At 48.2% G+C, this 24,847-nt stretch overlaps 2 protein-coding genes across 7 annotated transcripts in view; one reads left to right on the top strand and one right to left on the bottom strand.

The window, feature by feature from the left end:
- The window catches only part of GMPR (guanosine monophosphate reductase), a 41,647-nt gene extending 38,108 nt beyond the window's left edge, over window positions 1-3,539 (top strand). The window contains exon 9 of the mRNA XM_062185440.1: window positions 419-3,539. Coding sequence (XP_062041424.1) covers window positions 419-599 — 181 coding nt within the window. The 3' untranslated portion in view covers window positions 600-3,539. The remainder of the gene's footprint in view (window positions 1-418) is intronic.
- Window positions 3,540-4,503: 964 nt separating this feature from the next.
- The window catches only part of ATXN1 (ataxin 1), a 453,250-nt gene continuing 432,906 nt past the window's right edge, over window positions 4,504-24,847 (bottom strand). For all 6 annotated transcript variants that reach the window (XM_062185423.1, XM_062185421.1, XM_062185434.1 and 3 more), the window contains one exon: window positions 4,504-11,102. In XM_062185423.1, coding sequence (XP_062041407.1) covers window positions 10,572-11,102 — 531 coding nt within the window. In that variant the 3' untranslated portion in view covers window positions 4,504-10,571. The remainder of the gene's footprint in view (window positions 11,103-24,847) is intronic.

Here is a 24,847-nt window from a genome sequence, read left to right as displayed (position 1 = left end):
ACACTCAGTTTCTGCTGCAGAGCCAGTAGCCTGGAGGGTGATGTTCGCAGCCCTATCTGTTGGTGGTGCAGGAGATGGCTCCAAGAGCCAACCCGCCCAGTGTCTTCAGGCCCTGTGGGCATTTGGGCTCTTGGTCCATTGTAGGCTGGTGTGCACGTGGAGGTTTCACAGGAAGGTGCAGCCAGGGGGAGGCTGCCGTGCAAGGAGGTGTGGGTCTCCACAGCCCCTGGGCAGCCTGCAGGGAGGCTGTGTCCTTGGAGGTGGGGAGTGCTTGCATCTGAGGAGTTGGCCCAATGCACTTGGCTCTTAGGGCAGGGGGCACTGGGGTCAGAGGGTGGCTCCTCCAGTGCCTTCAGGGCTGCCAACAGCTGGACGGCTGGGAGGAAGCAGCTCTATAAAACGCTCTCTTTCCTTGCAGGGCCTCTGAGGGCAAGACTGTGGAAGTGCCTTACAAGGGAGATGTGGAGAACACGATTCTGGACATTCTCGGGGGGCTGAGGTCTACCTGCACCTATGTGGGGGCTGCCAAACTCAAGGAACTCAGCCGGAGGGCGACGTTCATCCGGGTGACCCAGCAGCACAACACCGTGTTCAGCTAACCCCGAGAGGGAGGGGCATCAGCTCCGGCGGAGGCTTCCCGGTGCACCTGCTTCTCCTGCCACTCCCGAGTGGATGGCGGGGTGCCGTGTCCTTTCTCCTCCCTCCTGCTGCTGCTGGCGGCTTTGGGGCTTCTCCTGTGCCACCCTGGGGCCCACAGTAGGGCACTGATGGGGCCAGTGGTTGCAGCCCAGCTGCCCAGAACTCATAACTTCATTGTCTGAACCAACACCTGCACCCTTTCCTTTTCTTTTTTAAAGAGAAAATGGTTTCACTTTAATATATGCTCTTATCGTAAGGCTTGATTGCGTGCTGGAGTCTGCATTTGCAGGAGCCAAGTTGTAGAGGGCCCTGGGGGTTGTCTACCTCCTTCCTGGACAGGCGAGGGGCTCAGCCCCACCTTGGCTTGCAGCAGATAAGCACCTGGGGCAGGGAGCCAGCTGGAGTCAGAGTCACTGCCACCCCCCTCCCGGCTCTTGGCTACCAGGAAAGGTTGAGTGGACAGGTGAACATGAGGACTCGTCCCCCCAGATCCAGATCCTGCTTGCGAGGTTGTAGCTGTGTTATTTTCACCAGAACCTTTGTCACGTGCCTCCCAGGAGTCGTCATCTATGGCTACACTGGGTGCCACGTCCCTGTCATTTTGCTCGAGTCCATCCTTTCCGTCCTCTCTCTCCAGTCCTCATTTGTGAGGCTGGCTGTTGTTAAAGGGGCTGTGAACGCTTCCGTGGTTCCATGGGAGCGCTCACTGAGAGGCTGGTCACCGAGCTGGCAGCAGGTGGTGTCCTGATGGAAGACAGCAAAAGCTTTCAGCAGTGGTGGCATTGGAGGCACGGGCTTAGGACACGAGCCCTGTTCCCTTGTCGGTGTGAATGCTCCCGTGGGAGGGCCGCACAGGACTGCTGGGTGATGGTTAGTTAACTGTGGTCCATGCCCACTGCCTTTGAGAAGGGACGTGTGCCTGGCCTTGGCAGCTGTTACAAAGAGCCCTCCTGTGCCTGCAGAGGGGAGTGGCTGCCCTCTGGGGACCCAGGCGAGGGTCAAGGGGAGATTTGACGTGGAGTGGGCTGCAGGGTTTTCCTGGTACCCCCCGCCCCCGCCCCAGCCTTCTCTTTGTCTGCCAGTTGGTGCAAGCTGTGAGCCTCTCCTGCTGGGGCTGTGGACAGCGTGTTCCACACGAGTCCTGGAGTTGCTTAGGTTTATCAGAGCTTCTGTATTGCAAAATCAGGAGGAGAGAGGGAAGGAATGGAAATCTTCGAGAACCCATAGTCGGGGAACTCGGGACCGTGTCCATCATGCTCCTGCTACCGTGGCCAGGGTCACCAGCATCCCCTTTCTCATCTTGGGCTCCCGTGCTGTGCTGAGGGTGTGTGGGCACCTTGGGGCCCTGCTGCCCGCAGCAAGGCATGCTGCTGTATCCTGCCCGTGTGGACATTTTGCCGACTGTGACCTTGTTCTTTGTTTCACAAAGCGAAGGCAGGTCCCTTGCAATTCAGTTGTCTGGGAAAGCAAAGCCAGAAACACATGAGACTCCATCATGCTCCCTTCCCAGCAGGTGCCCCTCTGCCTCCAGTAGCAAGGAATGGGCAGAGCCCCTGCCACACCAGGTACCATCCAGGACCCCAGGATTTGGTGTGCAGCTCTGCCGCCAGGCTGACCCAGCCCCTGGGCTTCTGGTGCCTGAGTATGTGTGTATCTGTGTTTGGGGGGCATTTGTGAACTTGGCCCCATTCACTTGGGGCTGCCCCACCTGTGGGCCTTGGTCATGCTCTTGATGGTTGCAAAACCTGTTCGGCTGTAGCACATGAAGCTGCAGCTTTTCCCTAAGCAGTTATAGAGAGAGATGGAGAGTCTTGAGTTTTCCTCCATCCACTGGCTCACTCTCCAGTATGGCTGCAATGGTCAGCGCTAGGCCAGGCTGAAGCCTAGGAGCCTGGAACTCCACCCGTGTCTCTCATGTAAGTGGCAGGGGCCCAAGCACTCAGGCCATCTTCTGCTTTTCCCAGGTCCATTAGCCGGGAGCTGGGTAGGAAGCTAAGTAGCTGGGACTCAAAGCCACACTCCGATATTAGATGCTGGTATTGCAGGCAGTGGCTTAACCCGCTGCCCCACTAGTGCCAGCCTCTGCCTCAGCAGTGTAGCCAGTCACAGCCACCGGACCCCAAACTTACTGGATTGGGGAACTCAGAGTTGAGACGCCACTGCCAGGCTTGCCCACCGTGTGCTGGCCTGTTTGCCTGGATGGCTGTGGAGAGAACTTGGGCTGGCCCTTCTGGTCTGGTCTGTGAGGCTCACCCACCCACCACTGGTTTAAGGCCCATTCTTCACACAGACACAGTGTGTCAGGACCTCAGCCCTGAGATTCCGGCAAGAATTGTGCTTGGCTGTTCCCCGAGCCCCTAACCCAGAAGAGTGTGGATGGAAAGTGTTCCTGTTCCTCTTTGGGCTAAGTAAAAACTCAGACCTTGAACCCCAAAGGTTCTTTCACCTCTGCATAACCTTCAGGCTGGAAGGGCTCAATTGCCACGTGTGGGAGTAGGGGGGAGCCTCAGGTCCTTGGCATCTGCTATGCCATGTCTTTTTCAAGACAGCCCAGTGCAAACCTGTGGGGCACACGTGATGCCAGTGAGGAAGCCGCTGATGGAATTTCTCCTCAGCAGGAACCACAGAAAAACAAATGATCCTGCCACTTCAGACCACCATCCAGTTTCCAGCCAAACGGTAGAGAATGTGCCGATGGTGCCAGTTGTGGGCTGCAGACAGAACCCCGCAGTGGTTCAAACAGGAGGTGTGATGTGAGCCGGACAAGCCATGGTATCAGATAAGGGCATGTGCCTTTAAGAGGCTCTTCACTGTTTCTCAGCCTCTCTGAGGACCCAACAGAAGACAAAGACAGCTTTGCAATTGGCACTGTTATTTTATTAGTACGAGTATACTGAAACAATAAACTTGTACTGGTATACAGACAATTTATTTAAAACAATTTTGTTCAAATTTTGAATCAAACATTGTTTTATTATAATAATGAAATAATTTCTACCTAGAAAACCTGCAAGCACCATCAAAGAAAGGGACCATAAAATTCAATAAACAGACTTGAGTGTATCCTACAAATAGACACACCACGATTAGAAAATAGAATATGAATTCTTCCATTTTTTTAATATTTGTTTTAAAAAAGCTAGTGCAAGTACAATATTTTACACTGGAATTACAGAGTATGCACGCATATGGAAAAAAGTTCTCCTGTCACAATAAAAGCTCTTAGCTATGTATGCACTTAAATTTTTCTTTTCAATAAGGTGCAAAACATCATTCCTTCCCTCCATCTCCAGTCCAGTAGTGCCCTCAACCCAAGTGCTGGGGTCTGATTTCCCTTGGCCTGTGGGAGGCATATGAGTGGAGGCTGGGCAGGTGCCCACCCTAAACTGGAACACCCAATGGGACCAATCTCGGACATGGCTCTGAGGCTGGGACCTTGCTGTTGAGAGAGGAGGAGGGTACTGTCTGCTCGGAAGGCCACCACCAATACTGACAAGGACTCTACTGGAGCCTCCTTCAGTGGACTGAAGGCAGGGGAGCAGTGCAGGCTGGGGAGGAAGAGTCCCAGCCAAGAGGGCAGCACTCAGACAACCGGATGCACAGGTGTCGAGTTCACTGACAAAAGGATTTGCCCCAATCCTGCGCCAGATTGTAAAGAACAGGTGGAAGTCTGTGCATGGCGCTTGTGGGTAGTGCTCTTCGTAGCCCACAGCCCTAAGCTAGTGCCACCTCGGCCTTGGAAATTCTGGAGTACCGCGGGTTATCTTGGTAAGGATCACTGTAAACAGCGCTTGCCACGGAGGCCTTCCGAGTAGCCACAGCAAAGGAGACAGGCTCATGGGCCATCCAGACAGCAAACGGACAAATGAACTGAAGGGGGAGGGGGTAAGGAGGGGTGGGGGTGGGTGAAGTCTCCAGTGAATCTGCAGTGGAAGACTGGAGTCCTGTCAGACAAGGGAAGTCCTTGGGAATTCTTAAGAGACTGTTACTGCAGAGGGTCTACCAATTGGCCAAATGCATTTCTTTTTAATACAAGTTGAACTGTTTGTATGCAAGTCATGGGGACGTGAAAAACCAAAGCCACTGTTCCCTGCTGCCCTGGTACAGGTGGATGTTAGCAACCAGAGCAGCTGCACCCAGCCGTGAGGGGAGGGGGGATTCTGAATTGAAGAGCTGCGGGGGAGAGGATGGGGGGGGGGTGGTGTTGCTAACTTGCCCACAGCTGTCCTCCAGCCTGATTTTTGGACAAGAAAATGACTTCTGAGAAGTTCCATATTGATCTTGGCCTCTTTTAAAATAAAAAATGAGGTGTTTCAATTGATTTCACCACTTAATAAAGGTGTTTCCATTTAACCACTTAAATGAGGTGGGGGTGGTGGTTGGGGCTTCGAAGAAGGCTAACCAATTGCGGGTTTTCTGTCCCCGTAATGAATCCTGTTTTCTTGGTAGCTAGGATCACTTGTGACAAACACTTCATGTTCAGGGTTCTATTCTTTGGGTTTAGAGGAACAAGAAGTGCTGAGAAGGTCAGACATCACCTCTGGAGGACGAGGAATTGCAATGGCTTAAGAGTTGCGACTAACAAGGGAGCTCAGGGAAGCACTGAGCGCAGGAATGAGCAGTCTTCTCAAGTAGCAGAGTCCAGTCCCCTCCCTCAGGCGAGGCGCTGTGTAACAGCACAACAGGAAGCACAGGTCTAGTTTAAGAGCCTTTTACGTAAGAATTCTTCCAGGCCAGAACCATACACAGCTGATCACTTAGACATCATGACACATTTCTATGTACAGAAAAAAAAAAAAAAAAAACACACACGGAACTTTCAACCCTTCTCTGCTGTTTTTTTTTTTTTTTTACAAACAAACTATGAAACTCATTTCAACAGATCCGTATCTTTCAAACACTGAATGAAGCGTCTCGACATTCATTTTTCTTTTGTGCAATTTTTTTTAAAACATTACCTGTACTCAAAGTGAGTGCTTCAAAATTCGTTTTCTTCAGCTTCTCAAATTAGGTGTACATTAGAAAAAAAAAAAAAAAAACTTCCCACAAGGTATAGTGCTACAAGAACAGATCCTATCGGTAAGGTAACAAATCTGAAGCGAGGTCATCTATGTCAAAGAAATCTCAGCTCCGAAGTAGAGGTGTGCAACTCGTTTGGACCTTCCCTATCAACAGAAATAGAACACTGTGGAGATGGGTGGAAACCAGCCCAACACAATAGCGTATGCCTGTGCTTCATTAAAAAAAAAAAGTATATGCTCTGTGTATTTATTACTTGATGTGTTCTTAAGTTCTCTATTTCAGAAATCCTGGGTTAAAAAGACAAAGGCGGAAGCAAAAGCCCCCACACCATTTTAAAAACAAACCGAGTTTGTAATGCTCTTCCCTTTCAGGTCACCGCCCAACACACGGGGCCCCCGGCCCCGGGTTTTACCTGGAATCGTGGAGGGTGACAAGGTTGGAGGAGCGGGGGGGGGGCTTCGGGAGGGAAGGGACCAGGCGGCTGGGTTCCTTGTGGGTTCATGACCCCGTAGCCATGACAACCAGCCTGCCACACAAAGCCCAGCCCTCTGCCCCACTGGGGCCCTCACCCATGTCTGAAATAGCATGGTGTTAGTGTCTTCAAAAGCATCTAAGATGTTTCTCTATGGAAGAATTAGGTTTCCTTAGTTGTCACAGGTGTTAAAGGATATTGATTGTTTCCTTAAGAAACAAAAACAAAAACCCAAAGCCACGACGAAGACAACAACCAAAAATATAAATTTTGGCAACGTATTTCAGGAAAGATCAAAACTATGTGCAAAGAGTGGATTTTAGGATTACTAGGAGCTACTGTTCGTCCCGAACATGCAGCATTATATTGCGATCTATGCGGTATCTAAGGAGTCATCCACAAGATGCAGGAAATCCAAACAGTCCTTGAAATTGTACAACCCTACTCCAGAGCAGTCAAAGTGCTGCTTCCGGACACCCCCGTGTACCCCACACACCAGCCCCGTCCCTGAGTAAGAGGTGTGAAGTTTCCGCAGAGTGTTCCCTGTACGGGGGGAGAAAAGAGGAGGGGGGCCCATCACACTCACCTCACACACAACACACAGGCTCACAACTCCTTGTGACAAGTGGGGTCAACGCCACCGACAAACTCAGGTCACCCCAAGCCAAAGCAGGCGCGGCGCAGAGAAACCCAGAACCGACGCGCGCACACGAGGATCCTGGAAGTCCAGATGACAGCGCAGTCTGGATTCCACGTTCACAGATTTGAGGTAAGTGGCGTCCCTCGCCGCACCCCTCCCACCCCCTGCCCCAAGGTGGCCCAGGCAAACTCAAAGATTCTTAAACACATTCTAAGGAACAGTCATTTTTATATATTTAGAAATCCCTATACAGAGAGGTTCTTGTTTGTTGGTTTCTTATGAATAGTATTATTAAGTTTTTTTTTTTTTTTCTTTTCGCCCTGACTAATTTCTTGGTGATTGTGTTCAGTTGTAAACACAGAAGGCCTGCTGTTAGTAGTTTAAAAATGGAAAACGGGAAAGAAAGCGAGCATGCGAGCCGGCTCTGAGGCACGACTACCAAGTGGACGTCATGCACAGGCATGAGGCTGATCCTTGGCAGTGGAGGGGCATTGCAGAATTTCAACCCCTGTCATCCATAGGTTTGCTACACAGAGCACTGGCCACAGCCAGGGGCACGCCAGCGTCTGGGGACGAGAGGGGGCTTCTCTGCCTTTGTGCATTCTTCCTCTTTCAAGAGAAAGCTGCTGCAGGGACAGAGACCATGGCTGGCAGGTGGTCCCCTCCACAGTCACGGGCCAGCACACTCAGCAAGCATGCCCACAACAGGTCACACTTGCTGCCCCACGCTCAGAGGACGCAGGCCTCGAGACCATGGAAAATGGGTCGCCTCCAGCCTACATTGCTCCAGAGTGCGCCCCAGAAATCCACCTGCCTCCTTCCTGTCCACGCTCCATCATCACTATTCTGTGTGGTTCTCCCCGGGGTCTCCTTGGCTGGCCCCATCCTGCAGTGGGTGACAGACACTGGGGGCTCCTGCAGGCTCCTGCCCCAACACTCAGCACTCACAGTGGGAAAGGCGGGAGGAGGCTGCCCTTCCCTGGCCAGAACCAGGGGGGAGGGGAGGAAGAGACTGGAAAGATCACGTGAACAAGGAATAAGCCTAAAAGGAATGAGCTTTCACTATAGCACACTGGTCAGATTCTATTGGCACGGAAAGTATTGCACATTCAAAAAAAAAAAAAAAAAAAAAAAAAAGCAAGAGTGTGAAATGGGACAGATGTTTAGAAAGAACCAATTGTTTTATAATTCCTATACCTGAAATAGAACCATGAAAAGCATGAGGATGTTCCTATTGCTCCAAACCATGTGTGTTTTCCAATTTTAGTGTTGGGGTGGTGGATCCGGTCAGTTCAGTACGGAAAGTAAGCAAGAGGGGTGTCGTGTTGTCATGTTTCTCTGAGTCCACGTGAGTTGTAGATAGTGGTACCAATGAGAGCAAAAGTTTGTGTGGCAGCCCCAGAGTCCTCTTACCATCAAAGGTTAAAAAAACAAAAGGGAAAAACAAAACCTATTCATTGCAAGTGCCCTGAGCAGAATATATGGAAGATTAAGCAAGTTCTCTAAACGGAAATGTTTAAAAAAATACAACACTACAGAAGCAGTGTGACCGCGAGGGTGGGAAGGCCCACCAGGGCCCACCCCACCCAGCTCGGCTAGGAAATTCAAGGAAAGAGTCTAGCTATTCTTAACCTACTCAGATGTTTTTGGTACACCCCAGAAAATGGTTTATAAGAATCATTAGTCCCTGTGAGAACCAAATGTAAAGGAATCCTAGGGAGCCAACATGTGGGTTGATGGTAGCATATTTTCTTCTGTAAGTTCATAAAATGGCAGAAGTCCTATTTTCAATGGCCACAGAAACATCGAGTAAGTACTTTCTCAGGTTAGCTGCAGCCATCCAAACAACAGTCAAAAATTTCTCCTTGCTTGTAAAACCCTTTTTTTAAGCATTTTAAAATGCACTCAAAACCCACAAATGATATCAGATATCTGGGAATGAAAGATGTAACCTATGAAATACCCTTTCTGGGTTTGTACCAAACACGAAATCTTGATTGGATTCCAAATAGGAAAAAAAAGTCATCTGAAAACATTAATAACAACAATAGTAAAGTAAGTCTTTAAAAAAAAAAACTTGCTCACAAATATAAATGTTGATGGAAAACTCTCTCAGTGAGTCTGAAGACAGTTCTCCAGGTTGTCCTGCTGAGACCTGGCTTTTTGTGACAGAGGCGGCAGAAAGACCAAAGTGAGTTCTGAAAGGAACATAACCTTATAAAACAGCCTAGAGCTTAGGCAGTTTAGAAAGAAATTCTGCTACATTTATTTATGCTCGTTCAGTCCCCCAAACCTTTCCCACAATGTTATTAGGTAAAAACTGCAGGAATATCACACCAATTATAAACTCAAGATGTGCAAATCGCAAGGTTCTTTAAAAGTTCATCTTAAAAGGAAAAACACTGGACAAAAATGAGGCTTCTCTCCATCCCTTCTCTCTCAGTTTCTCTGCCAACTCTGCATATACGCCTTTCACTCCTTCTCCAACATCAAAGTGACAAGTGCCTCCTGTCAGGTAGTACTTGGTGGTCATTTTCTGTCACACACTAGCTCGTCATACACGTTCGTCCCTTTCAACCACACGGAGACTTTCCAAATCTTGCCGGGAGCAACTCCGCAGAGCTGAAACGCAGTTAACAGTGTTGACAAACAAAAAAGAAAGCAACTTAGTTTTCTGTGTGTTGGTTGATTTTCTTTCCCGAAAGTTTAAAGTGAGATACAGTACTCGTCGAATGACACAGATCAAGATGCTTGATGATAAAGGGTGACAGGCATTGTAAGTGCTTAGAAAACAGGAATCTATGCTCACTTTCAGAATCGAACTCCTCGTGTCACACTGGAATCTGAAAGCAGTGGCACCCGTGCTGTCCATTGCCATGGACTCTTAAGTAGGACTGCAAAGACACAAAGACTTTGCCAACTCAGTGCGAGAGCTCCTGCTGCTCTCACTGCTGGGTGGTCTGCATCTACTTTTCGGGAGCCACAAGGCTAGGATCTGACTGGTTCTCCTAACACTGCACAGAACCAGTGAGGGTGTTCCCTCACCCCAGCCCCAGCCCCCCATCATGGTGCAAGCTGTGCTGGGGGTGGGGAGGGGGATACGGGCAGGGCCTCCCTGCCCACGGCGACACCCTTGGCGACATCACTGCACTAGTAAAGCAGAAATGAAATCCCACGTGTGGCAGTTGCTCTTTAAAAAAAAGAAATATGTATCAGTGCAGTCAAGGCCCCATAGGGGGAAATATATCTCTATATGATTAAAAGTTGCTTTTATTGTAAAATGTGTTGGAGAGAAAAACGTTCTTTGAAACGGAGAGCTTTCCTTTTGCATCTGCCGCCTGCCCTGAAGCTGGGGTCCTGATGTTGACTTTAAATGTGGGAACCCCAGGAGGATGCTGCTCTGCATTGCCCCCTACCCCCAGCCCCCGCTGAAGGCAAGAGAGCGGCACAGAGGGAGGCAGGGGCACGCACCCCACGCACCCTCACAGGCACACGCCCCTCCACCCCTGCAGGTCCATTCCCACTGGCCTCTCTCGGGACCCCGGCGGGCCCGGGCACCTGCCGGCTGCTGCCCTTGCCTGCCAGTGGCCCACCCGCCACTCCCCGACAGACACTCGCAGACAAAGCGTATGCACCAGTCTCCTGCGACACACCTGCTGTAACTGTAATGACAAGGTTAGAACAGAAATCTAAAGTAAGAGGATAACATGTAAATACTGTGTTATTTAGCCTACAGTACAGTAATCTGGATACGAAGGAAGGGCACGGGACGGCCGCGGCGCCTCGCCCGCTCTGCCTCTACTTGCCCACGTTAGACCGGCCCTCGATGCAAATCTTGACCTCCTGAGGAATCAGAGAAGGCTTGGGAAGAGTCAAAGGCGGCTCGTCCTCCGACTTCTCCAGTTTGCGGGTCTCCGGCGCCGACCACCTCCTCTTCCTCGCGGCCGCGGGCCTGCTGGGTTCTACTTTTGTGAAGAAGGGTGCCGCGGGCAAGCCCATCTTCTCTGGAAACTTCAGTTCACCGTTCTCAGACAGCATCTGAGCGCTTCCCTGATTGAGCCCGTTCTCCTGCTCGGCGTACCTGTGTCTGCTGCCCGCCAGGCTGTCGGTCTTTGAGCGCTTCAGCAGGACACTGGCAGCATCCGCGGGCTGGCCCTTTTTAACAGAGCCGTTCTTGGCGTTCTTGAGGGTGAGCGAGATGCAGACGTCACCTACTGAGAGTCTGGAACACGGCAGATCAAAGAGCTGGCTGGTTCTCTCCGGACAGCAGGACGACCAGCCCTGTCCAAACACAAAAAAAGGATACTCGACCAAGACTTCCACGCTGACCTGTGGGAACAGGGAGAGACAGAGAGGGCAGACAGGAGGGAAACCAGTGAGAGCTCTGTATTTGCTTGATTTTTCTCTCTCTCTCTCCCTCTCTCTTTCTCTCTCTTTCACACACACATGCATAAATTAGACTCCACTAACAAACTTCCCTTCCCTAGCAACACAACACAACACAACACAACAAGGCCTTTCACTGCCTGTTGTATCTGGGTTTACTACATAGAGATGCTGGGCAGGAGCCAATGCAGAAAACGGTCCAGTGAAAAAGTCCATTCAGTATCCAAAATACTTCACTTAGCATTAGCTCTATCCCTGGTCTCTGTTAGAACAAGTCAGCTGGGGGTCAGCATTGTGGTACAGCAGGGTTCAGCCACCGCAGGCAATGCTGGGATCTCAACGCAGCACAAGTGTGTGGGCTGGTGGATCTGCTTCCAGTCCTGCTCCATGCTAGAGGTGGGGCTACAAGGAGACATTTAAGTATCACAAACAAAGGCAAGGAGAGGGTGCGGGATGGGGATTTGCAAAATAGCCAAAGTCTGAAAGGCACCCGATGCTTTTAAGAGTTTAATTCTCATGAAATTAAATTTATTCAACTTTATAAAAAATTTAGAGAGAGAGCAATGAAGTAGTTTAAAAAGTCAATTTTCAATGGCCGTTTGAGATGTATTTGACTAGGCGATTTTGGAACAAGCTTCCTACTAAGGAAAACTGGAAGATGTCAACAACAACAACAAAAATACCATAAAAACAACAAAATTAAAAATTCTGAAGAAAATGTTAAAAAGCATTTTTATCAGGGCCAGCGTTGTGGTGTTGATGTCAGCATGCCATGTTGGTGCCAGTATGAGTCCCGGCTGCTCCACTTCTGATCCAACTCCCTGCTAATGGCCTGGAAAAAGCAGCAGAGGGTGGATCAAGGGTTCAGGCCCCTGCCACCCATTTGGGAGACCCAGAAGAAGCTCCTGGCTTCAGCCTAGCTCAGCCCCAGCCATTGCAGCCATCTCAGGAGTGAACCAGCAGATGGACGATCTGTCTCTCATTCTCTCTGTGTAACTTTCAAACAAATAAATCAATGAATAAGTAATTAAAAAAAAAAACACTGTTTAGTTTAAAGGCACTGGATAGAAATAAGACAGTAAAAAACTTAACTGCATCAAAGCAGAAAAGGATGATAGCCCACAGATTTGAACCTGGTGGTATTCCAAGCCAACTTTGAATATTTCAAAGTAGAGCAGTTATAAGATTAAGTGGGCTTCTGAGAACCTTAATAGCATTTTCTGTGTGTGTGAGTAATGCAGTGCAGGGTACACCAAGGGACGGTGATCTTTGGTGAACCTCGTTGTTTTTTTTTTTTTTTTTTTTTTTTTTGACAGGCAGAGTGGATAGTGAGAGAGAGACAGAGAGAAAGGTCTTCCTTGGCCGTTGGTTCACCCTCCAATGGCCGCTGCGGTAGGCGCGCTGTGGCCGGCGCACCGCGCTGATCCGATGGCAGGAGCCAGGTGCTTATCCTGGTCTCCCATGGGGTACAGGGCCCAAAGACTTGGACCATCCTCCACTGCACTCCCTGGCCACAGCAGAGAGCTGGCCTGGAAGAGGGGCAACCGGGACAGGATCGGTGCCCCGACTGGGACTAGAACCCGGTGTGCCGGCGCCGCAAGGCGGAGGATTAGCCTAGTGAGCCGCGGCGCCGGCTGCTTTTTTTTTTTTTTAAGATTTATTTTATTTATTTGAAAGACAGAGTTACAGAGAGAGGTAGAGATAGAGAGAGGTCTTCCATCTACTGGTTCATTCCCCAGATGGCTGCAATGGCCGGAGCTGGGCTAATCTGAAGCCAGGAGCTTCTTCCGCATCTCCCACATAGGTGCAGGGGCCCAAGAACTTGGACCATCTTCCACTGCTTTCCCAAGGCCATAGCAGAGAGCTGGATCGGAAGTGGAGCAGCTGGGACTTGAACTGGCATCCATATGGGATGCTGGCACTGCAGCTGGTGGCTTTACCCATTATGTCTGCCCCAAATCTAATTTATTTTTTAAATATTTATGGACATTCTAGAATGAAAGCACTATATTCACTAAGATCAAGATAATTTTCCAGCTGAATAGACACAGTTGAAGAAAGAATTAGTGAACTGGGTTCTGTAATTGGATTCTGAACTAGATTAAGAGCTTTAGAAGAAACTACAAAAAATGAATCAAAGGTACAAAAAAAAAGGGGGGGGGGCTAATTCAGAGGAGAGCCTAAGAGACAGAAGATACATTGAGAAGGTCTAATAGATGCACAGTTTGAATCCTAGGAGGAAAGAGACAGAACTAATACTTGAATTTTCCCAGACTAACAAGAGGGAAGTCACAGACTCAAGAAGACTTAGCCCCAAGAAAGAAAAGTGAGGAAATATCCTCACCCAAGCAGGTTATAGTTAAACTGCTCTAAGCCAGAGACAGGAAAAAAAAATCTTAAAAGCCTCCAGATGAAATAGACATTACCTCAAATCAGTAACAATTACATTCACACTCTCCTTCAACAAAAATAATGGGGGCTGAAAGACAATGGAATATCTTTAAAGTGCTGAGGTAACAGAGTTGCCAATCAAGCATTCTATACAGAGCACAAAGCTTCTTCAAGAATGAAGGCAAAGTAAAGACGTTTCAGACAAACAGTAATTAAGGGAACTCACCAGCAACAGAACTGCTCTACAGAAAATACTAGAGTAAGCTTTCAGAAGAAAAAAAAAAAAACCCACAAAGAATCTAAAGAGAGGTTTGTAGATGCAGGGAGAAATGAAGAGCAAGGAAACAGTAGCTATGTGTGTAAATCGAAATGAGCATCGGCTCTATACAACAATAGTGAAAATGTCCACTGAACTTTATACACGTGCATTATACCTATTCATAAGCCATTAAATACTAATACAATTGCGAAAAGTAATACATTTCCATGGAATGGACATGGAGTGCGACTCTTCTGCTTAACCTTCTTTATCTTCTTTGCCAACTCTGATCGTTTTACTTCTATACACACTTCTTGAATGACAAGGCATACTGGAAGCAGATAGATGTGTTCAGATGGGACAACTGGAGAGAATCCGTAGGGAAGCCCACTTCTGCTGTGTGTGCATGAGCATGAGCCTACACGCAAGTGTACACATCTGGGGAAAAGTTTCATCATTCTGGGCTGTTTATTTTAAAAGTTATTTATTTTCATTTTATTGAAAGGGGGGTAGGGAGAGGAGGAAGGAGGTGAGAGAGGCAGGTGGGCAGATCTTCCACCCACTAGTTCAGTCCCCAAATGGCCATAACAGTCAGGGATGGGCCAGACCAAAGCCAGGTGCCTAGAACTCAATCTGGATCTCCCACGTGGGTTGCAGTGATCACCTACTGCTTGTCAGGGTGTGCGTTGGCTGGAATCTAGATTGGAAGCAGAGAAGCTGGGATTCAAAGCAGGCACTCCAACATGGGATGCAGGTGTTCCACGTAACAACTTAATCATTGAGCCAAACGCCTACCTATTCTGGGCTGTTTTAATGATGTAAAGAAAGCTAAAAATTTTTGAGTGCCTACCATCTGCCAAACACCCAGGTATCAATTTCATAAAAAGTATTTTGTTTAATGTTCACAATGTGCTAGTGAGACGAGTATTGCTATTCCTGTTTTACAAACAGTCTCCAAGAGATCCAAGAAATCACTTGCCTAAAGTCCTAGGTATTAGTTTATTGAAGTGGGGTTCAATCCCAGTTGTTGGTCCTGAAAACGGTTTTCTACGTTGCCTGATCTCTATCCCTATGACCAAAGATATTACAATTCTACCAAAGAGATGAACTTAACCTTTCTACTACCCCAACAGTGTTGAGTATTACTTGGCATAAGTAGGATCCAACAGCATGAACCTGCTTTGTGTCATGGTACAGAAAACTGTTTAATAATGTGTGCCTTATACAATTGTAGTCACCTTATATAAGTGTGGGTAAGACTCATGTCCATTCCCAAAACAACACTTATATCACAGACACATACAAGGAGCCTTCAAGAAGTTCATAAAAAATGGCATTCAGAGATGTTTATTTAGTGCAAAGGAACTCTGAAATCCATGAAGTGAGTCTTCAAAAAGTTCATGGAACATGTGTATTATGAAAATTATGAAAATGCTATGCATGGATTTCAAAATTCTTTTGTATCAAAATAAACATCTTTTCCCAGGCCATTAGCAGGGAGCTGGATAGGAAGTGGAGCAGCCGAGACTCAAACCAGCATCCATATGGGACACCAGTGTTGCAGACCACAGCCTTACCTGCTATGCCATAATGCTGGCCAAAATAAATACCTTTAAATGCCATGTTTCCAAGAACCTTTCAATGTACCCTCATATATACAGACTGAATATCCATTATCCAAAATGTTAGGGAACAGAACTACTTCGGGTTTTGGCATGTTGTAGGTTTGGGAAAATTTGTGTAGACTTCACTGGTTGAGCGTCTTTCATCCAAAAGTCCAAAACGTGAAATACCCCAAAATCTAAAGCCTCATGTCAGTGCTCAGAAAGTTTCACACTTTGGATTTTCAGATTAGGGATGTGCAATCTACATTTGCATACACACACGTAGAACTATACCTCCAAGTGGCAGAATCAGAGGGGGGTGCCCATTGACTTGTATGTGGGAAGCCCCATCTGGAACCCACTCCACAGATCCTCTCCCAAACCTCCAGGAGCCATCAACAACACAAGCTGAGCAGAAGGAACAAATGCTACAGGAGGCGACATTTGGGGATTGTTTAGCTGTGTTTCCAAGTCATAAAGAAGCAAAGTTCTCAAGTGTAAATATCTCCTAAGATACTCCCCAGACTCACTGCTCACTCCCTCCTGCCTGACATCCCTGCTCCTAGGAGCTCTATTTCCAAACACAGCAGTCTCTCTCAGCTCTGCATGTGTCTGGACAATCCCTGCTCTTGAAGACTTGCTGGCACATGGCTGGACACCCACCAGTGACAGCTCCTTGACGTGTGGTCCACATTATACACATTCCTTGGAGCTGCCAGTATTTCATCTTCTAAGCATCTCCTGTAAAGGTTTAGATAAATCTATCTGAAGATTTTTATGTTACCAAAGCTCATTAAAAAAAAAGCCATTATAACAACTGGTATCATGCAAAGATAGAGAAGCTATACTTCCCATGAAGTACAATGCTTTTGGATACTCTGCAAGTCTTTTATTATTTCCTCACCTCGAAATTCCAAAGACAAGCCTTAGAATAAAATGTTTTGATGTCCCATAGCTAGAACAGTCAACCTAAAAATTCGTAAAATAATAGTGATAGGGAGAGAGAAGAGTATTAAGATGTGCAATAAAAACAGCAAATGGCAGTGAATTTATTTAACCTGGTAGGTTTGGGAGACTTTTCTTCATGACTCCCAAGGCTTGTCTTTGGTCCATTCTGCCTAAATTCTGGTTTTGCCCCTTCCCAAAGGAGTCCTTGGGAAAGTTCCAGCTGAGTCTACAGCAGCCATGCTGGGAAGGAAAGATTATTCAGATAACCTGTGCTGGCTAGCCCAAGTCAAATGCTGTTTTTCTCCTCACTCATCACCCAGCTTCAACGATTTATACAATATACTTTTGTGTTTGCTTTTGGTCTGAGTGTATGTGGATTAAAATAAAGATTTCTCTTTCTTTGATGAAAGTTAAAACCTTGTTACACATATCCTAAATATACACCTGCTGTATTCATAGCAAACCTATTTTTATTTTATTGCTCGGTTTGTCGTAAGGACATACACATTTTCAAAGGTTAGCTGATCATTAACAGATGCTGAAGAGGGATTCTTCAGTGAGAATTTACATGGTTCAGTCTGTCTGCCTAAAGTTTCCTGGAGGGGAGTGTTATCTGCTTAAACTCACTGTCAATGCCGAATATTATTTTGGAATAAAACAGTGATTTTGTAACATGATGTCATTTTTACCTGGGACACCGAGCATCATGAATGCCTTGAACTTGAGACCATGCATGACTTCCCTAGCATGCTGAGAGCCTCGAAATAGTACAGAGCAAGCAGTCACTAGGATGTGCTCCAGGTACTCAATTTTTGGAAATTTCAACAAGTGTACACTGGGCAGCTGCTACGTGTTAGAGACCACAGGGAAAAAAATAATCTATGGTTTACACCTAATTTCTTGCCTCCCACAAGAAGACAGAAAATACAAGTAGATAAGCAAATTCACAAGGGTGTATTTGGATCCTGGCTACCATGTTGTCCAAGGTTTTCTAATCTGCAGGCCAACCTCAATGTGATGGAAACAGACCTCCTGACTGGCCGCTGTCTGCTGCCTCCTTCTCCTTCCCTTCTCCACAAATGTATCTGCATCCTTCCCAGTTGCTGAGGTCTAGGCCAGGAACTCACACTATTCTCTGCTCTTTCTCTCATGCCACATGCATCCAAAGCATAAGCAAACCCTGTTGGTTCCTGTTCCAAAGGCACTGAGAACGAGACCATTTCTTATCACCACGGCCAACTCTGTTCTGGCCAAGCCAGCATCTCATTTGGAGAAAAATATGGCTGAGAATTAGCCTGTAGAGGTTTGCACTGCAATAATGGTTCTGGTCTCCTTGCTGGTCTTCAATTGCAAAGACAGTTGTACCTCCCAGTCCATGTACACAGTGCTGCCGAATCCCTTTTGCCTGTACACTGTGGCCTCCTCTCTTTCTCAGAGAGAAAAAAGTGGCTTTCCCAGCAACCCTACTAATAATTCCCTTTGCCCTACTTTCCTCACTCTCATTTTTCCCATAGCTCTTCTCTTTTGATGCATTATTTGTTTCACTTACTTGCATATTTGTTTGTCTTTCTACTTCTTCCAAACTCACTGCTCTATGCCTAAAGTCTGGGATACGTCTCAGCATATAGTAGGTGCTCAGTTAAAAATCCCAAAGCATAAACAGTTCTGTGTTTGCTTCCCATATAGAAAACCATAGCCATGGCACAACTGGCCAACAGAGGTCAGTGTTTAGACATCAGAGAGGCTGCCTCCCCCACCCCGCCCACCCCAGGGAGAGGGCAGGGCCTTAACTGCTAGGCAGCTCTGTGGCTAGGCCATAGCTAGCTCAGTGGCCCCCCCTCCCCCCCCCCGGGTAGCTTGTCATGATCTCACAGAGCCATAAGATAGGGACTTTCCACTCTTGTTTCCTCAGCTGTGCTAACAACCACTGGTTTATTTATGATCTTATTGGGGCTCCAAACATCCCTAGCATGGTCTCTGATTAAACCCCAATGAAAATAAATTCACAGGCACCATATCACACACAGCCACAGCGTGCATGAGACTCGTGGGAGCTTGACATGGTCCATTTTGTCACCTCCTAAAGACAGCATCTTGCAAACACCGTGGGGTCTGCAGGGTGACACGTGGGCACGGGCAGCCTTTGCCAGCCTCTCCAGATGACCCCCCGTCCTCCTCTGGCTGCTGGGAGCAGTTGCACTTGCTCACTGCTGCTGTTAGGTGCTATCTGCCCCTCCTTTCCTTTCTCCAGGGCCCCAAATCGCCTCCTCTAAAAGCAACACCCCCGATTTCCACTCTGGATCGAGGAATCAAGACAGGGATTTTAACAATGCAGCCTCCCTTCTGGGCTCACAATTATTTATTCAATGTCACCTTTCTCATCTGGCTAATGACTGGCTTTTAAGATCATTTTTAGCTCTTCTGTGTGAAAGCTCAATAAAATTCCTTTAACCACTTAGTCGGCAATTACTGGATCTCAACACTAAGTGCGTCATATAGTTATGCTGTTTGATTGTATATTTCAACCCGAGATTTGTCTACATACACACATATGTATACATCACCAAAAACAAGAGAGAAGGAAAACAAAAGTCTGTTGTTTAAATGTCTCCGTCTCCCTTCGCAGGAATCCCTGTTTTTACACGCGTGAAGGGCATCTGTCTTCTAGAACGTTTCCTGCCTGACACTGTCTGAGCACACAGATTCTGCCTGCAGCAGGGGCCGAGGAGGGCATCTCTCAGCTTCTGGGTTTCTGTGAGGACAACCTGCTCTGGGTGCAGTGATCAAACTGGGGATCCTAACTCCGCCTGCCACGGAGAGTCCTGATGCTGTCCTTGCTGCAGAGACAAGCCGAGCAGATTTCGCCTGCAGACCGGTTGGTATGACTGTGTTCTCAACACACAGAGAACCAGAAACCCCTGCAGAGCAGGAGACTCGTTTACGTCAATGTTTAAGAATCGTTAATAAAAACCATCGAGACTCTTCCACTGAGCGGAGGGATATCTGTGAGAGCCCTATTTAACACACTTCATCACCGTCCTGCTCTGAGCCTGACTCCGCCTGGCAGAAGTATCTCAGGGTTGCTCAGTAACCCCTACCCCAGTCGAGGGACGCCTCCCAACCCAAATCCCAGATTAATAGTCGGGGTTCCTCTCCCACACTGGCACACAGCTCACAGTGCTCCCGCGTGGGGAAGCCCCAACAGGAGGCTCAGGGCTGGCCAGGAAGGACATTGCTGCCTTCCACACGCTGGGGTCTTAGAATGTGTGCCTTGAAGAACAATGACATTGTATTCAGTGCTTAAAAGAAAGGAACTATCAAAGCCACGGAGGAAAGTTAGATGCATATTGCTAGGTGATGGAAGCTAGAGACTGCCAACTACGGGGCGTTCTAGAAAAGGTGAAGCTACTACAACACAGAAATACTGATGATTGGCAGGAGTTTGTGGTGCTAGGAGTGGGGTGGGGGGATGAACAGGTGAAACATGAAGGATTCTTAGGGGGTAAAAATATTCTGTATGGAACTGTAATGCATGAATATCACACCCACTGAAAGGAAACAAAGGGTAAATCTTAATGTAGGCTACGAGCTATAGTTATTAATAATGTGTTCATACTGGGTCTTCCAATGTAACAAGCATATTCCATTAATGCAAGATTTTAACATCAGGGAAAATTATGAACTCTCTCTACTACTTTCTGCTCAATTTTTAAAAAATCTAAAACTGCTTTAAACAACATATAATAATGTAAAACAACTCTTAAAATGCATTTTATTTATTTCAAAGGCAGGCAGACAGACGGGACTGCCATCCACTGGCTCATTCCCCAAAATGTTTGCAATAGCCAAGACTGGATGAGGCTGAAGCCAAGGGGCCTGGATATTCAATCCGAGTCTCCCATGTGGGTGGCAGGGACCCAAGCACTTGAGCAGGAAGTTGGATCGGGAGAGGAACTGAGGCTTGAACCCATGCATTCTGATGTGGGATGTGGGTGTCCAATGCAGCCTTTTAATCCCTATGCCAAATTAATTCTCTTTAAGGAATTAAATTCATTTTTTTAAAAAGCTGTAAGCAACAAAGGCCTAAGAGAATCTGCATCAGCATTACAGAAAGGATCACCCAGTTGGGAGCATTTATGTCATGGAAAAATTAAAGGGGAGCATTTATCTTCATTTTTGCTGGGAGGGGAATACAGACACACAAATAAAAATGAGGTTTTATATGGTTTCTCTGTGGGGACCTTCCTGGCATTCAAACTCGCAGGAGGTCTACTGTTCACAACCTGGGCACAGGCCCAGGCCGGGCTTTGCACACAGGACAATAGCCAACCTCTATTTTTTGGAACATCAACATCCCTAGGTGTTCCATGCTGGCCAGGAGGTCTGCCTTGGCTGCTAAAGGGCTGGCTATCGAAGCTTATGTGCTGCTTGTCTGAGGGCCTTGGCTATTTTTAGGCACCTGCTAATCCATTCAGTGCCTAACGCTGCCACCGATGACTCACAAGTCTGTGGCAGCCAAACTAAAAAAGAGTGCAATGAAAGCAAAGCCACGGGCAGGCATGCAGTAAATACCTCATTATAACACACCGTACAAGCCCGCACCCGCACCCACCCCGGGACGGCCGGGAGAAGAGAACGAATCTGAATATTAAGCAGCCGCCAAGTCAGTTCAGAAAGCAGTCGCCCTGGGAGGAACTAGGAGCAGCAGACAGCCCTAATCACATGTGGAGCTGGGCACTTAGGCAATAAGCAGTCCAGGGAAAGCGTCAGCCTCCAGCACTTCACAAACAAATGGGGATGCGACTCCACGAAGCTAATGCCCCTGCATGCCCGGGCTTCTGCAAAGCTGCGCCTAGAGGACCAGGGACAGAGGCTAGGGAGGCGGTGCGGGAGACAGAGGAAAGCCAAGGGCCACCCCAGCCTGGGGAAGGGCTCCCCCTAGGGGATGGCTGCTGAGCTCCGTTTCTGCCTGGGTTGGGCCCTAGACCCAGGCCTCCCATCCAGCCTGGGTGGAGAAACACCTGCTGCAGGTGCTCAGGCAAGCTGGCAAGCGCTCCGCCCAAGGAGCGGGGCTGCTGAGCCCTGCACAGGAGCGTGCCCTGGAGAGACGCAGCCTGGACTGGGCCCGCTGCCGCACATCAGCATTTCTCAGGCTTTCCTGATTTTCCTTGTAGAACAGGAAGCCTTTCAGTTTACAGAAGTGAACTTTAAAAAAAAAATTATTTGTTTATTGAAAGACAAGAGTTACAGAGGCAGACACAGAGAGAGAGAGAGAGAGAGAGAGAGAGAGAGAGAGAGAGAGGTCTTCCATCTGCTGGTTCACTCCCCAAATGTCCACAATGGCCAGAGACGGGCTGAACCAAAGCCAGGAGCCAAGGAGCTTCCTCTGGGAAATCCACAAGGGTGCAGGGGCCCAAGGACTTGGGCCATCTTCTACTGCTTTCCCAGCCCATAGCAGAGCAATGGATCGGAAGTGGAGCAGTCAGGACTCTAACAGGTGCCCATATGGGATGCCGGCACTGCAGGCAATGGCTTTACCCGCTATGCCACAATGCTGGCCCCATGAGCTGTTTTTCTTCTCAGGGTCAGAGTACCCACATTAAAGCAAGTTAGGGCAACTACCCTAGCACCTGGGCCCAGTGCTACGGATGGAGGAGGGTGGAATCAGACTGGGAGCTTCGTGGCTTCAGGTCCTGCATTTTCCTAAGCTGCTCCTACCCAATGGAGCAATGGTCCAGCCTTCATTTGAGCTGCACTGGCTCCCACCTTGATGCTACCACTCTGGGTCCCATCTGAGATTCGCCACAGACTCATGCCCCCCTATTTGGGGAACAGAAAGTGGGAGTGAGGCCAGGAGGAAGCATTTGTTGTGCTCAGGGCGTCTCCACCAGAATCACGGATGGTGGAAGCAGTAACTCTCCCACTACCTGGGGCGGAAAGTGGTACCCGCCCTCCGCCTTGGAGAGAGGCAGCTTCCCCAGTGAACTCACGGGTACAGAACCACACGTTCCCCTCACTTCTCCCATGGCACTGGGGTGAGGACCCGGAGTGCACAGATGCTTTGCCTGTGCAGGACCCTGCTGGGCTGGGTACGTCAAAGCCTCAGGCACAGTGACAAATGGAATATCAGAGACCTCTTGCCCCAGTAATTAGGAACTCAGCTCCTCGACCGTGATCACCTAAAGAACACCCTCTCTGTTTGACAGGTGGTAGCCTGAGTCCCTACCTAAGTCCACCTGCTGACCACCGGGAGCTCAAAGTCCCTTCAAGTCTCCCTGAGTTTTTAGTCAGCCCATGCCAGCGAATTTTATGAAAGCTGTTCTGGAAGGGAGAAGAGTAAAGAATTAAAAAACCGAAGAGACTCAAAATAGCAACCTGGAGGAGGGGCCATCGAAAAGGTTGCAGGCAAATGGTATTCAAAGATAAAGTTGATTTGGGCATAAGTATTGCTTGAAACTCATTATTTTTTCATAACATGTGTCTGCCACGCATTCTTTCCAAGTACCTTCCTTGTTACCTTTCTTAGAGATGACAGAAACTCCAGGTCAGAGGGAAACAACACAAAACACTGCTTTCACCAAGCACAGCCAGGGGAGGGTCCATGAGGTGGGCATCCTCGTGGCTGTCCTCTGGTGGAGGGCGGAGGCTTAGGGTCACAAAGCCACCTGCTGTGTTGAAAACCACTCCTGCTTCCACAGCCTCCCCAGTGCAATTCGTGACTTTGCTAATTAATATCAGCAATTTGCACATTCCCAAATTTCCCAGTGAGTGCCTCTGTGACCAATGTCTAACCAGCTGAGAAGACCTGGAAGAGTCTTTAGGCCTGGAGGGGAAAAAAACCTTCAGGGAGCTGGTGATGGGGGCAGCAGTCTCAGTGAACGCTGGGACTGGTTCTTCCTCATCCTCCCCCATCCTCTCTCTGACTCCACTCATCCTGAAGCTGTTGCTGCAGGAGGCAAGCACAGCTGGTGGAGTGTCTTAGCCATGGTGATGTCATCTGCTTTCTGATGGGTTTCCTGAGAAATCAACAAATCGTTGCTTCTACAGCACAGAGCCCAAGCTGCCACTCCCCTCTTGCCTTTCTTTGCAGAAGCCCCTCCCCAACGGCTCCCAGCATGCCACATGGCCACACAGGGGCTGCCCCAGCCATGACCCATGTTCCACCTGCTAAGCTGTATGTGGACTGTCAGAAAAGTGACAAATCAGAGCAGGCCCCAATCTCACCTGGAAGCCACATTCCCCATCATTCAAGCACACATTTTGCAAAGTTCTAAGCAGAAGAAAATATACCTACAAGAGCACTCTGAAAAGTTTATGGAAAACAGAATTTAAAGAGATTTATTCAGGTGCAAAACATTTTTGAGATCCACGCATAATGATGCATCTTTTAAAAGTTTATGGAAGGGACAGCATTGTGGTGCAGTGGGTTAGGCCCCAACCTGCAATGCTGGCATCCCATATGGGTGTCGGTTCAAGTCCTGGCTGCTCCACTTCTGATCCAGCTCCCTGCCAATGGCCTGGAGAAGCAGTGAAGGATGGCCCAAGTCCTTGGGTCCCTGCACTCATGTGGGAGACCCAGATGGAACTGCAGGCTCCTGGCTTTGGCCTGGCCCAGCCCTGGCTATTGCAGCCATTGGGGAGTTAACCAGCAGATGGAAGATCTCTCTCTCTCTCTCTCTCTATATATATATATATATATACACACATATATATATACATACACATATATATATGTATGTATATCCACACTACCTCGCCCCATAACTCTGCCTCTCAGATAAATAAATCTTTAAAAAATTCATGGAAAATGCATACTATGAAAGAATCTATGCACAGATTTCAAATTTGGGGGGCACCAAAATAAACTTAATCTTTTACATCCCGTTTTCCACAAATTTTCTGAAGTCTGCTCAGATTCTTCCCCTCCTGGCACCAAAGAGGTCTGTGGGGCTTTAGAACCTTGGGCCTGGGACGGGCAGCCCCCAGCTCAAGGCTCTGTCTAGTCTCAAGCAGAGAGACGCTGCTAGGAACCAGCTGCACTTCACAACAAATCCTCTTTCCCCACCTGTCTCTGCTCGCCATCGTGCTGCAAGGATTAAAGGCACCATGAAGAGTGCATTTACTTTTCACTCTTGGTAATTTTCCATGGTTCACCTGGGGTCTGTCATGAGAGAACTCCGCCCAAGGCTACCCATTGTCTGTACCAGGACTCACCCCTACATCCCGTAGGAAGTACACAGCAAGCACAGGTGGGTAGGGAGTTCTGAATAATTAGGCCCTTTTTAAAATCCTATGTTTTCTTCTTATTTTTAAAAGGCAGAGTGACACTGAGAGAGAAAAGGAGAGGGAGAGGAAGAGGTACAGACTAAGATAGGGAGCCATGGACCATCCACTAGTTCATGCCCTGATGTCTGCAATGGGGTTGGGCCAGGCTGAAGCCAGGAGCTCCATCTGGGGTCTCTCAAGTGTGTGGCAGGGGTCCAAGC

Source organism: Lepus europaeus, chromosome 3 (genome assembly GCF_033115175.1).
Source record: "Lepus europaeus isolate LE1 chromosome 3, mLepTim1.pri, whole genome shotgun sequence".
NCBI lineage: Eukaryota > Metazoa > Chordata > Mammalia > Lagomorpha > Leporidae > Lepus > Lepus europaeus.
The sequence above is the reverse complement of the archived record's forward strand: the minus strand, read 5'-3'. Positions and strand labels throughout refer to the sequence as shown.